The sequence below is a fragment of the Oculina patagonica genome, chromosome 3 (genome assembly GCF_052425735.1).
Source record: "Oculina patagonica isolate OP01 chromosome 3, crgOcupat, whole genome shotgun sequence".
NCBI classification, from domain to species: domain Eukaryota; kingdom Metazoa; phylum Cnidaria; class Anthozoa; order Scleractinia; family Oculinidae; genus Oculina; species Oculina patagonica.
Genome location: NC_135760.1, coordinates 1,229,318 through 1,242,252, shown reverse-complemented (window position 1 = coordinate 1,242,252; position 12,935 = coordinate 1,229,318). Strand labels below are relative to the sequence as shown.

At 37.3% G+C, this 12,935-nt stretch overlaps 3 protein-coding genes across 5 annotated transcripts in view; 1 reads left to right on the top strand and 2 right to left on the bottom strand.

Moving 5' to 3' along the window:
* LOC144646094 (monocarboxylate transporter 10-like) overlaps positions 1-12,935 on the bottom strand; it is a 91,511-nt gene that overhangs the window by 67,456 nt on the left and 11,120 nt on the right. The gene's annotated exons all lie outside the window — the stretch shown is intronic.
* The window catches only part of LOC144646093 (uncharacterized), a 36,579-nt gene that overhangs the window by 20,546 nt on the left and 3,098 nt on the right, over positions 1-12,935 (top strand). The window contains exon 3 of one of the 3 annotated variants that reach the window (XM_078505617.1): positions 11,911-12,002. The exons of 1 other annotated variant lie outside the window; for it this stretch is intronic. In XM_078505617.1, coding sequence (XP_078361743.1) covers positions 11,924-12,002 — 79 coding nt within the window. In that variant the 5' untranslated portion in view covers positions 11,911-11,923. Of the gene's footprint in view, positions 1-11,569; positions 12,003-12,935 lie in introns of those variants that run through there. One more of the 3 variants, XM_078505616.1, reaches the window with a different exon arrangement.
* On the bottom strand, positions 486-6,918 carry LOC144646050 (aquaporin-4-like). Its single transcript, XM_078505573.1, has 4 exons — positions 6,466-6,918; positions 3,337-3,572; positions 2,818-2,907; positions 486-1,597 (listed from the first exon to the last, which is right to left on the bottom strand). The coding sequence occupies exons 1-4, from the start codon at positions 6,764-6,766 to the stop codon at positions 1,460-1,462; spliced, it is 765 nt and encodes a 254-aa protein (XP_078361699.1). The 5' UTR covers positions 6,767-6,918; the 3' UTR covers positions 486-1,459.

Here is a 12,935-nt window from a genome sequence, read left to right as displayed (position 1 = left end):
GGTATGCAAATGTTAGTAGAGCCTTAAAAGTGGCTTAGTTGACCACGTGGCGGTCGGACTGGCTTCCTGCTTATGAGGTCCTAGGTATGCATGATTGACCACCGGGGTCGACACCCGGGCTAAATTTTCTTTCTTACAAAAAGAACATAAACAGCGAATGTCATGTTCTTCTACAGGCAAACCTAGCTTACCATAAGACACCATTTAGTCAGTGACATTTCTTACACCGGTCCAGAAGTAAAGGACTCAGTTAGCGTTAAAAATGACTTAATTCAGTTCATCTATCACTTCGTCGGGGACGAAGAACTGTACTCAGCTTTCTTTCGTTCAGCGTGGAGTTGCCCTCTCAACCTTATTTTGAAAATTTCATAGGAAGCCGAATGTTTCAAGAAAATCCATCTATCTTTGCGTTGCGTAGAATTTATTGCTTTTACTAAGATAGAAAAGCACCCAAGAGCTTATGGTAGACAAAAAATGAGCAAGGATGGTAAAGAACTGACATTTATTTTACTGACTCACCGAATATATTTTACACAAGTTTTACTATTTTCCTATTACGTAGTACATACTGTCCAAATGCATGGAATATGTTATGCAATCCTAAATTGCTTTTGGATATTTTGTATAAAATCAAGCATTTATAATTACGCACAAACAGCGACGGAGGAACTTTCTAAAATGAGCAAACTCGAACAAAGTTGAAAAAAGCCTTGAACTCGACAGCTTCAGTAACCCTTGGAACTGCATCAAAATCAAGATCTAATTTCTCCTAAAAGTATCGATGCAAAGTCAGAAATGCAGGTCAGGAGAATAGAGAAATTGACCACGGAGAGGAAATTGTCCTTGCATAAAAAAAACAAACTCCAAAACTAGTACTTTAAACAAGTTTATCAAAATGTGTGGATCCTTACAGGATCCTAAACTCTTTGCAAATATTGCCGTTATCTAAGGTGATATTACATAGTCTAAATTAATCAAACCCGTTGACTAAGATTTTTCAAGATTTAGAGGGAACACAAAAAATTATTGAAAAAGCGACCTGTCAAACAAGAGCTGATAATTTCCATTTGATTTGCCCTTCAGCAAGGTTTATAGTTAGCTAAATAATTACTAGGTGTCACCCTAGTGTAAATGAAGTTTGATTTGATTTGATTTTGATATCCACGAAACTCCCTGCAAATAATTTTAAAAGTTTATATGTGAAGCGCAATCTTGAATATATACAGCCCCTCTTAACGACACAGAGACAGTAAAAATTTAACTTTAAAGACCCATTTAGCCATAGAAAAACAAAGCGCAATTTTAAGCACTATCTACTTTTTAGCTCAAACCTTGGCAGCTATTCTTAGTCAAGCTATCTCTAGCTATGCAAAGACAAGACCTAGGTTAATTGAATACCGCAACTAAAAATCACTAAACAATCTAGGGCAATGTATATCTGCTACAATGCCCCAACAGCTCACAGCTTGGAATCTGGGTAGAGATCCAACTCGTTAACGGACCCAGCTGTGGGGCCCATCTCTTTACGGGCCCGGAACAGCAACTGGTACAAGAGAGCTGCAACCAATCCTCCACCAATGGGTCCTGCCCAGTAGACCTGAGAGAGACAGAAAGGCATTTAGAATTAAACGCCTGGGACTTTGTTACGGATTTTACCTGATTTTGAACAACCAAAATGTATACTTTTGTCGCAGGAAACCTAAAACTAATAGTCCATTTTTTATAAAAATTGTTATGTTAGAGCAATGAAACTGTTAACGAACGTCTTTGGCTGTAAATGGCTCGAATGGAAATGGTTGCAACTTGAAAAATTAAGGCTAAACTTTTCAAGTTGTTTCGGCGCGTCTTAAAAAATAAATCGATATTTCTATATTTAGATTGACATCTTCTTTTAGATGTTCACAGAAAATGTTTTTATGGGTATAGCTGCCTACTACTAATTTCAAAACAGTTAAGACAACCCCGAAAACCCGCACCCCCAAAACAAAGAGAAAAAAATAAAAACTCAGTCCAAAGCCTACACTGGCCCTTGCACGTATTTTTTTTTGAGTCCAAACTCATTAATAATTGTCCTTTTCTAGTGCAACACGCACGCGATCGTGTATTGTTAGCGAATGGAAAACAATGGGAGAGCCAATCAGATTCACGGATTTCCAATAGAACACACTGATTTTCCACCAATTAAACAAAGATTAGAATTTTGAAATTCAAATATAAAACAGAAAGTAATTGTAACTTAAGTTTCACGCACTTAGAGATCATCAGCCTGAGTGATTCTGCGAGGTATCAGATATAACTTTAAATTTGAAATACAAGAAAGGTTGGTGGAACGGCCCTTCTTCTGGTTGATCGTTGCGAAGAACTTGTTTTCATGGCGATATTTAAAAAGTCAGTATCTGTTAATAAATTTTTGATTTGCCCTCTCAAGTTATTGATATTGTTTATGTTGCTGTACAAGATGGTTCTATCATTCAAGAATTTTTTTATTAAGTATGAAAGTCATTGAGAAATTCTTTTATGAACATATACAGTGTGTAAAACCATAGTTTACTATGGAGAAACATAGCAGAAATCCAGAAATCGATTACTACATGATTTAACTTTTCATGTGGCAAAAGAGATCTACTTTTTGCAGTAGCTTGCGAGTGTTCCCTAAATACCTACTCATTGCATTTTAGACGAAAAGCTGTTGGTAGCTGTGGAAGATATACCAGTACCTTGTCAAAATTAATGCGTTCGCGACACACAAACAACCTCAACTTTGCTGGAACGACAATAAAAAATAGAATTAACGAAAGGTCAGACTATTTCACCTACCCAGTGGTCTTCCCAGATCTCATCTGTATTCATAATGACCGCTGGACCAAACGAGCGTGCGGGATTAATGCCAGTTCCTGTGAAACCAATCTAAAATGACAACACAAAATGATATTTAAATTTTAAACAATAAATGTGTATTTCTCCCGCGCTCGTTGGTCAAGCGCCGTTTTCTTAAAGAGAGTACAGACATTAGAATGTTGTCACACCACGCCACTAACAAACTACCGTAGCTAGATAATTCTTTTCGATGATAGGCACACAATGCATGCAGAGAGCAAGATAATTACTTAGCATCATAGGCTTGCAATTCGTGCAGAGAGAGTAAAATAACATCATAGGCCCGTAATGCGTACAGAGAGAAAATAAAATATTACATCCTACAAGTTTTACTAACATGGTCTTGCCGCGTTGTTGACGTAGGCAACCAAGGCTTTTTATTGCTAGTTCACTAGTCTCCCATCTAACAACTTGACTATAGCATCACTGAAAATTATGGCTTTCAAAACGTTCACTCACCCCAATAAAATGACATACAGCCACACAAATGCCAATCGACAATGGGACCTCGTACCCATAATGCATCCTCTTGGAGTCCGTGCTAGCGCATACAGTGAAGACCAGAAGGAATGTCAGCAAAATCTCGATGCCAACCGCTTGTCCCGCAGTCACGCCAGGGCCTGGGACAGTGGCACCCAGTGTTCCGCGTTTCTCTTCCGGTGTGATGTATTTCAATACTGCCGAGCCTGCAATTCCTTGAAAAAAAAAACGAATGAAAAATGGTTAATGCTGAGCAGCGGTCAATTTGAAGTATATCTTTATATGCAAGTTTAATTACGACGTTAATACACGGTCCGCAAAGCGTGCAAAGTTTTACTGTTTGGTTTGTACGTTTAATTTCAGATCATGTTATGTTCGCTAGAAAGCTGTTCTTTTATCTATCCAAAAAGCATGATTGCACTTGATTGATTGCACTCGTTTACGTGCACTCGTTTACATTGCAATGTTACTCTACAAATTAGTTTTATTTAGCGGTTGTTTAACATGCAAGTAATACAAAAATAAAATAATCACAGATTAGAGTGGTACGTTTCTCCTGTGGCATAACCTTGATTTAAAAGAAAAACAATCTCGCTGTTCATAATTATCCCAGTTGCATTCAAGTATCAACCAATATGTAAGACCAAGGTCACCAATTACTGGAACCGGAAATCCATTATATCTTTAGCCTGCGTAGAATGTAAGGTGTCGTTATATAGGCATTTTACAAAGAATGTTTACACGAGAAAAGCTCGACGATGACAGTGTGTGGGACTTCTACTTCGTGTAAGCTCACACAGAAACACAACGATTGTCGAGTTGATAGAAAGAAAAAAAGAAATTAATATTCAGAAACTTACAAGACTCAAGGTTCGAACACAGTATTGCGCGCAATATCTGAATTACACTGTGAGACCACCTCAGAATTGTTGTGCATAAGAAGTAGTACCGTTTTCTTCTTTTGCAACATTGCGCGCAACAATTTCAACATGTATCCACTATCTGTAACATTGCGCACAATACGAATAGCTTGGCAATATTTTAAGCTATTTCTTGCCTTCTGGCTGGCTATCTTATATTCGACAAGAACATGACAATCTTTTATTCCTAATTGATTGCTAGAAAGTTCTTTCTGTAAATTGTTGAAAGAAAAAAACGTATAAATAAATATTCAGAAACATACAAGACTCCGCAATACCCGAACTCGCCATTGCGCGCATATATTCGAATTGTACCGTGTGGCTACCCCAGAAATTGTTGTGCGTCATTTTGCAGAGGTTGAAACGCTTTCTTCTTGCGCGCAACAATTTAAACATGTATCCACTATCTGTAACATTGCGCACAATAGCTTGGCAATATTATGAGCTATTTCTTGCCTTCTGGCTATCCAATATTCAGTAAAAACACGACGATCTACTTTAATTGATTGCTAGAAAGTTCTTTCTATAAATTCCTTAACTTCCAGTCCGTAAGGAGATTTTAATTCCTCATCCAAGCATTAAGGTATCGATGCATTGCAAAACATTATCGACTTAAAAGGATAAATGAGCCTGCTGGCTTGAGCTTGAAACTGATTAAAGATTTCCACTTGAACTTAATTTTAATTATCGTAACAAACTACCAATAACGCCGCCAACAATTGATAAGATCTATATATGAACCGATTAATACCTTCGTTATAACCCGATCCCGCTTGGCATCACTGGCGTTAAATAATTGCCAAAACCGAACATGTATTTTCTAAAAATAATAGCTTAAAAACAAAAGACGCCTGTGGGTGATAATTGTTTGTGTATAAATATCATTTCATAACTCAAAGATGATCTGTTTTCGGGATTAAAAGGACACGCTATTCGTTTCTCTTGATTAAACTTTGCGCAAACGGAAAACAACGAAGCTTTACAAGAAGGGCCATTTGCATTTGTATTCGACAGCTCTTCAGACCCTTGACAAGTTTGTTGCTGAAGACGTCAGTTGATAGAGGTGCTTTTGCTGATAAACAATGAACAACAATCAAATTGGCGGCAGTGAACCCCCATCTTTGTCTTCAAAGCATAGTCACAAAAAGTTCAAATCCAAAATTAGATAAACGTTCCTTTCAACGACGCATTGTGTTGCGCATCTGATAATTCTAAGCCGCTAGAGGGCCTCAGTTAGATAAGTGATAAAAACAACTTAATTCATGAGCTTGAGTTCGATCCACTTATGTCCTTATAAGAGGAATGTTAAGTCATGTGTAGAAAGAAAGCTTTCTTAGCTGAAAACATTCGAAATATTATTAGAATTTTTACCAGTAGTGGTCCAGCCAAATACCTGCCATGCTATTTTCTTTAAGGCTAGTGTGCTGATTTCCTATTTAACACAACTCCGTTAAAGGGGCCACAAGAAAAGTTCAATCTCCACCCTAATGCAGCAGATTTTTACTCAACTGATAGAATTAAACAAAAATGCGGTGGTTTTACAGACGATTTAACTACGAACCATTAGTTACTACACGACGTATTTGGAAAGTTTGTTACATATGAAGTCCCGAACAGAACCATGACCAACTTTTGGTTGGTCGTTCTGCTGTATTCCAGCTACAACTATTGGAAATATTTAAAAATGTTATTAATGCGAATTTTTACGGTTCCACGCTGTTAATTGCAAAAGGTCGGCCGTAAAAAATTCTCTTTCTGTAATCATTAGAAGGTTAGAAGTCATTTCTATTTAAGGGTATTGGCGAGACAGAGCTCGCGAGGAAGCCGATTTTGGGTGTGCAGTTTGGGTTTACCAAATTGGTTGGAAAACGGAATTTGTACGCGCCGTTTTATGCTTTGTTTTCACTTCGAAATGGCTGACAACCTTTTCTATGGTAATTCAGCTCTACGTATGCTATTAAGATCGTTGGCATTACAAGAGACCTGCTCGGTTTAAACCCGGAGACGCAGTGTCCGAAACGAAGGCTCCTTTTTACATCTGTAGACATTTTTTTATCTAAGGATTCCTTTAGTCCGTTTTGGACCTCTTCTGTCCACCAAATCACTGAGTAAGAAAGGTAGAACTTAAGTTGTTTACATTACTTTATAATTATGTAACAAATATGCACGTTTTTAATGGTACACTCACCTCCGGCCAGTTGAAAGATAACATAAGTTATCCCACGAGGAACAGACACTTTCCTTATCGCCATCATGGCAATGCTGACGGCGGGGTTGATGTGCCCGCCACTAAGATGCAAACTGCACATGGCCAAGGTGGCAATGCTGAACCCGAATGACAAAGAAATCAGTTCCGTGGACGGTGGATGGAGCGGATTCCATGTAATGGTGGTGCCAGTTGTCAGGAAAATGAAAAAGAAAGTTGCGAGAAACTCCACCAGGGCACTTGCCCAGAAATGAAGACTTTTCAGCTCCGACATCAGCATCATTCTGCTCGTATTGACTGATCAGTCCGTTGATACGCCGCTTCCAGCTCAATGCGCTCCGTTTGACTATCTGGCAACGCTTCAGAGGTCTTGGCATATTATGTGTTTTGTTGATCTTTTTCGTCCGCGTTTCCTTTTGTCATGGAAATGAAGCACTAATATGCAGTTTCAAAGGAACTAGAATGCGTTAAAAAACACTTATTAATCATACTTAAAGTCTTGAGCTTTTTATTTCAATCCTCTTTAGTTCTTAGTGTATCATTCAATAGCAAAAACGCTTTTGATAATAAAACGAGTAAGTACGGTTAAAAACTGTTGGGACAAATCCTTTGAACTCTCAAATTCCCAGGAGTGGTCAAAATTCAATTTCTCCTTCAAGTATTAATCAAATGTCAAGGAGACAGGTGACGAGGACAAAGAAACTGATAATAAACAAGAGAACATTGTTTTCATCAAACGCTCAGAGCTGACATGTGTCTTTGCCTATTAGAATAACTAAAAGTGGCTATGAGCCACTAAACTCGGAAAAGTTATTATGAAACAAGAATCGAAAACAACAAACTGACAAATAAAGGTTTGCTAATACAAATGATGTTAAACTTTCTAAACTTCTGTTTACTTTACTTTGATTGTCATCAAATACTGATCGAGAGCAGACCGAAAGGCCAAGGGATAGAGTTCCCATTTGTTGCAAATTGATTTCTTTCTTTTTATTTTTCCTTTTTGTTATTTGAAGGTTACGAAAAATAATAATAATAATAATAATATCGCTGGCTATAAGTCGAGCGATTTTTTTTTTCACCAAATCGTACTGAAATCAATTCATCTTTAGCTGAGTGTTTAGGGTTAGTTTTTTCTAACTGGTTCTAAAAAACCAAAGGTTTACGGTCTCGGCTTATAGCTGAATAGATATCATAATGTTATTTTAAGAAAACTGACATTAATACAATATTTCGGTTGGTGACTAAGCATGTTAGTTTTATGTAATTTAACAAGACATGTAGGTATCAGAGAAAAGGTCTAATTCTCTAGAGGCCTTAAAACACTTGCACGCATTGCGTGCATATGTATAACAGGAAACGAGTGAAGGAGTGATGGAGTGAATTCACTTCGCCCACTACAACTCTTTTCCGAGTTAAAAATGAGACGTCTGCAGGCACGCAGACGTACTAATGAAGACTGAAATCGGCTGGCCGTAAATTGGCATCTCGAGTATGTACTGACTGGTTACAAAGGATAATTGGCTAACATTTAATATTTTGGAGCTAGTTGAGTTTATTTGGTTATATAAAGCATTCACTGTTCAGTACCGGAATGCTGCTTACTATTATCGAGCTATCCAGCGGGCCACAACATGGTTCACACCGTAAGGGAATGCGTAAGGAAATCTTGGTTTGGTTACGCAATCGCCGCCATGTTGCATTGCTGGTCGTTAACAAAATATTTTTATTTAACTTCTCTTGTTCAGTTTTTTTTTTCACCAAGGAAGATGCGATATCTTCATTCTCATTGTTGGTTCCAAGCCATGAATCAATATCCATTATTTATACTTTTGCCTCCACTTACCACCTGCCTTGCCAGCATAATTGGAAAACGAGGCTGGCCCAATGTTTGCAAACATTCACATCAGGAAAACTTTATTTCAAATATTTATGATAACTTTTGGGCAACTGGAACAATGTAAGCTCGTTTGGAATGTTTGCTCTGGCAAACCTCTTGTAGATACATTTCATAGACAATTATTGGCCCTTTATTTGGCAGAGAAGTTTGGAAATACCAGCAGATTTAAAGATATTGTAAAAATTAATAAAAAAAACTGCAGCTGGTGGCCGGCATTTGTATGATGCTTTTCATTTAACATGCTTCTGAATATTTATAGGACTTTTAATATGGAAAAACGAGAATATATCGACTCAGTTTTTTTTTCATTGTACAACTGACATACTGGAAATTGCCTGAGAGTGCTGCATTTAGAAGAGAACAGACAGAAAACGTACGGACCTTTCTGCTTCTGATTCCATGTCCTGTTGACAAAACATAGAAATTTAAACAAGTTAAATAGATTGGAACCTAAAGATTGATTTTGATGGACTCAGTGTAGCGAACATTGACTCAGTCCCTTTTTCTCGGACGAAACGACGGTTGGAACACAACTCTTTACAATTGTTGCGCATCTTGTTCTTCGATGCTGTTTTTGTTGAGTTGCATTCGGCAACAACGGCGCCTATTACAGTCGCTGAAATCTGAAAATTACTGCTAACTGGGTGTATATATTTTTTCTTTGGCTAATTAAGAAGTCTTATTCGGGAATTGAACATCAGAACCGTCACATGACTGATTTCTTTGCCTGCTTTGGCTTGAAAAGTTATTTAGTTTTCTCGATATGGCTGATAAGTCCAGTTTAAAAGCGTCAGAGCTGACTAGCACAATTGCGTTGTTAAGACGAATGTTTAATTTGGTCTGCGCTGTATTTGCTCTGGCTGAAAAGTCCACTGAAAAAGAAATTTAAATTAAAAGTTAAAATTAACAAGTGATTTCTTCTTGAAGTTGCTTTTTATTTTCAGGTGTAAACTTTCTCTAGTTAAATTCTGGAACGCAAGAATGACCAACAGAACTCAGTGGTTCTATAGTCTCTGTCTTGTGGATTTGATCCTTCATGTATATTGTATAGTTCTCGAAGTATTGTTACATTATAACACAGACATTTTCGTACTTTATGGCGGACGATTCATCTTAAGCTTCTACTGATGATGTATTTTCTGTCGAGAATTTTCAAGTCGCTGAGGTTGCAGTTACCAAAACGGGGTTTTGTTGTAAGTCAATTCAGCACGCAGCAAGAATATAAAATAAAGTAAAGGCAAGAACACGAATATCAGTCCACGCAATATATTTCGCATCATCAGATTGTCAAATTTTCATAACTGAACTTTTTGTTGTTTCTCATCAGATATCAACGACGTTTTTATCTAACGAAAATTTTCAGACTTTTGGCATAGACGAGGCAAGATCTTGCTTGGAGGTTCTGGGGGCATGCTCTCCAGAACATTTGGAGAGCTAGAAGCTCTGAAACTCTTTTTTAAACATTTTTCTTAAGGTATTTCAGGAAAAAAAATAAATCTTGTTCAATTGGGGATTATTTTTCCCAACTAAACATTTTTCGTTTTTTATTTTGGGTTAAAATCAAGACGAGGAAAATGCCTCGTCTTTCCTCTTTCTAGTTACTGGCAACAGTAGACGTACATGCAGAGGTAATATAATAATAAATGCTACTGCATTTAAGAGGGCCAACAGCCTTTTGTCAGTGCCGTCGGCAGAAAACTTGCGGCAGGTTCCAACAACTGTTTACACAGAGTACTAAATTCGGCTCACGAGACAGTGTTTGACGTTGTTTGTTTTCTAGAGTGTCTCTTTCTGTTGGCAAAAAGGAATAGAAAGCTGATTGTTCCAACTAAAGACGCAAGTCGACGTGCAAGATAAAATATTTTTTTCTAGTAACAGGTTGCATGCATGCAAGTCTGAGCAGTGGAAAGCAAGTCGCCACACAGATCAAACAAATTATTTTGACGTTTGCTCCCACCCCCCCCCCCCCCCAAAAAAAAACAAACAAACAAAAAAACAAACAAGTAACAGTTACCTTACAAAAGTGCGATTGCAGAGGGTGGACTAACGGGGTCGCTTTAATGTACACCATACCATGCACAATACATTAGTGTCTGATGAGCCAGAGTAGTTCAGAAATGTGTATTTGTAATAGTTGGTCACATTTCGATGAAGCGTTGAGTGTTAAATGGTCTTAATTCTAGCCAACCGAGAGATTTCATTTTACTGTCAACCGTCAAAAAAGCGTTGAGCAGAGTTCAAGCATTCAATCGATGCAAATCAGAAATCGTCAAGTGGCTGGCAATTTTATGAAGGCAAGGCATCAAATAATGGCAGAATGGTCTTAAATGCCGTCCCAGTGGATAAACATTTAACGGTCCACTACTACTGAGGCTGAAAATATTATCCGACAAAACCAACCGCCGGCATCAAGATCTCCATCAAACTGATTTAGTAAAGATCTTTAGCATCTACTTCACTGACTCCAGTTAGACTTAAAGCTAGAAAAAGACAATACACAACTATTCATTCCTCCTTTCAGTCAGATATATGCCGCCGGTTTGAATCTTCGAGTTTTAAAGCTGATATTCTAGCTTTTTGTTCTTTATAATAACTCACTGGTCAAACCTCCCATGAAACCCTCCTATTCGCTCGCGGCTAACCCTGCTTAATTAATGTTTCCTTCGTGATATTACTGATAAAAGTAAATTTACAGCCCATACATACGGTCCTGTCAAATTCTTACGTCATCAATATTTCAATATAAATTGTAATAAAAATAGAAATGCTGTGTTATCATATTCACGGTAAATTTAATTGTAAACCATGCTCCAAATATACCGATGATTTTATGGTTATTGACAGTTTCCCACTTTTTAAACTACCTCCTCTAGGAAGCTGTTAACTATTGTTACTAAAACAGTAATGACTCATTCTCTGCGCAAAACATCATTCTTTTCATCTGAACTCGACCGACCGAATTCGTAAAACCGGACTTAGATATTTTGTTTTTATTTCAAATGAAACACATGTATGGGGATGTTGAAATACAAAAAATGCTTTAAAGATCCAAGATATTTTCGTTTACGTTCAAGAGAGACTTGAAAAAAATTATCCTGGTAATTTTTATGCGAATAATGTGCCGACAACAGCTCTGACACAAAGGGAACAAAGACTATATATAAAATACTTCATTACCTAATTACTCCAACACCCGAATATTGGTTAATAAATAATTAAGTGAATTCAGGGTGGAAGTTTAAACACAATAAGGAAAAATTTTGGATAACCTCCATCGACAAAACCCATTAACCAATAATTAGCAGTGCGGTATTTCTTTTTGTCAGAGCGCCTCGCGCGCATTGTTTTCTTCTTACTTATCACCCAATCAAAAGAGCCAATAAGAAAAGCTTATTGAATCACTTAGAGAAAACCCTGTGGTGATCACATATAACAAGGTTTCCTTGGTCAAATGATCGCCAAGATCGCTGATCGAATCTTAGCTTTCGTGAAACTGCACAAGGTTTCTTAAATGTCGTATTTTACAGGCAGTAGGAAAATATGGCAGACTCGGACTCTGGTACGCATGTAACGGACATAAGTGAGAGTCTCCAAGACGATTTTGAGGCAAGAAAAGAAGGTACTATCAATAGTTATTTCCCTTTCAAGGGTTCTCAACTATGATATCCTAATTAATACTCTATGTTCTGTGTTCATATATTCCCTCGTCAAAACAAATTCTCGTCCTACCGGGAAACTCGGTATAATGCCGGTAACTAATTCTCCTACACTGACGACTGTTCATGGCCAACGATGTCATTTTTAACTGCAAAATTGAAGCCTGCTAACAGTTAAACGTCTTCCAAGCTAATAAAACCCGGTCTCATTATTTAATTTATGACTCCATTAAGCTTGCAACTACAATAAAATATTCTTAAAATTTAAAACGCGAACGCTGTTATGTAAGGTCTATTGGCTAAATAACTAAAAATTTTAAATCTTCATTCTTTCAAGAGAAATGTTTTCTTACTTGTTTTGTTTTTTATTTATTGAGCTTTTCTTGTGCTTAGGATACGTGTTACGGAGTTATCTCGTGTGAAAAAGTTTCTTTTCCAGCATTTGCTTCTGGATAGAAAAACTGATAACCTTGGCATATCTTACCGTTGTTTATAGCTGAATCGCATTATTTCTGAACTCCATGAAGTGAAAATCAGCTTTCCGGCTTACTCTTTAAATTCATTACTATATCATTAGTTTTCAAGTTTATGAACGCAACCTGTCCACAAATTAACTACAAATAAAACACATTCAAGAGTTTGGCAGTATTGTGACAATGGCGATTTCGTGCAAAAGCACACTATTTTGACCCTCAATTCATTATGCCGGATAAGAAACTTATCACTAATTGCTTACGTTGTTTTAAAATCCCCTGTTTTCTTGGAACAAAATAATTTTCTAATCTTGTGGCTTCAAAAGCCGGGCAAACAATCGATCGAAACCCCGCCAAAAAAAGGATTTATCTGCCTTTTTGAAAAAGGTACTCGATCTACATTCGCTGTGTTCATAGGCCTTT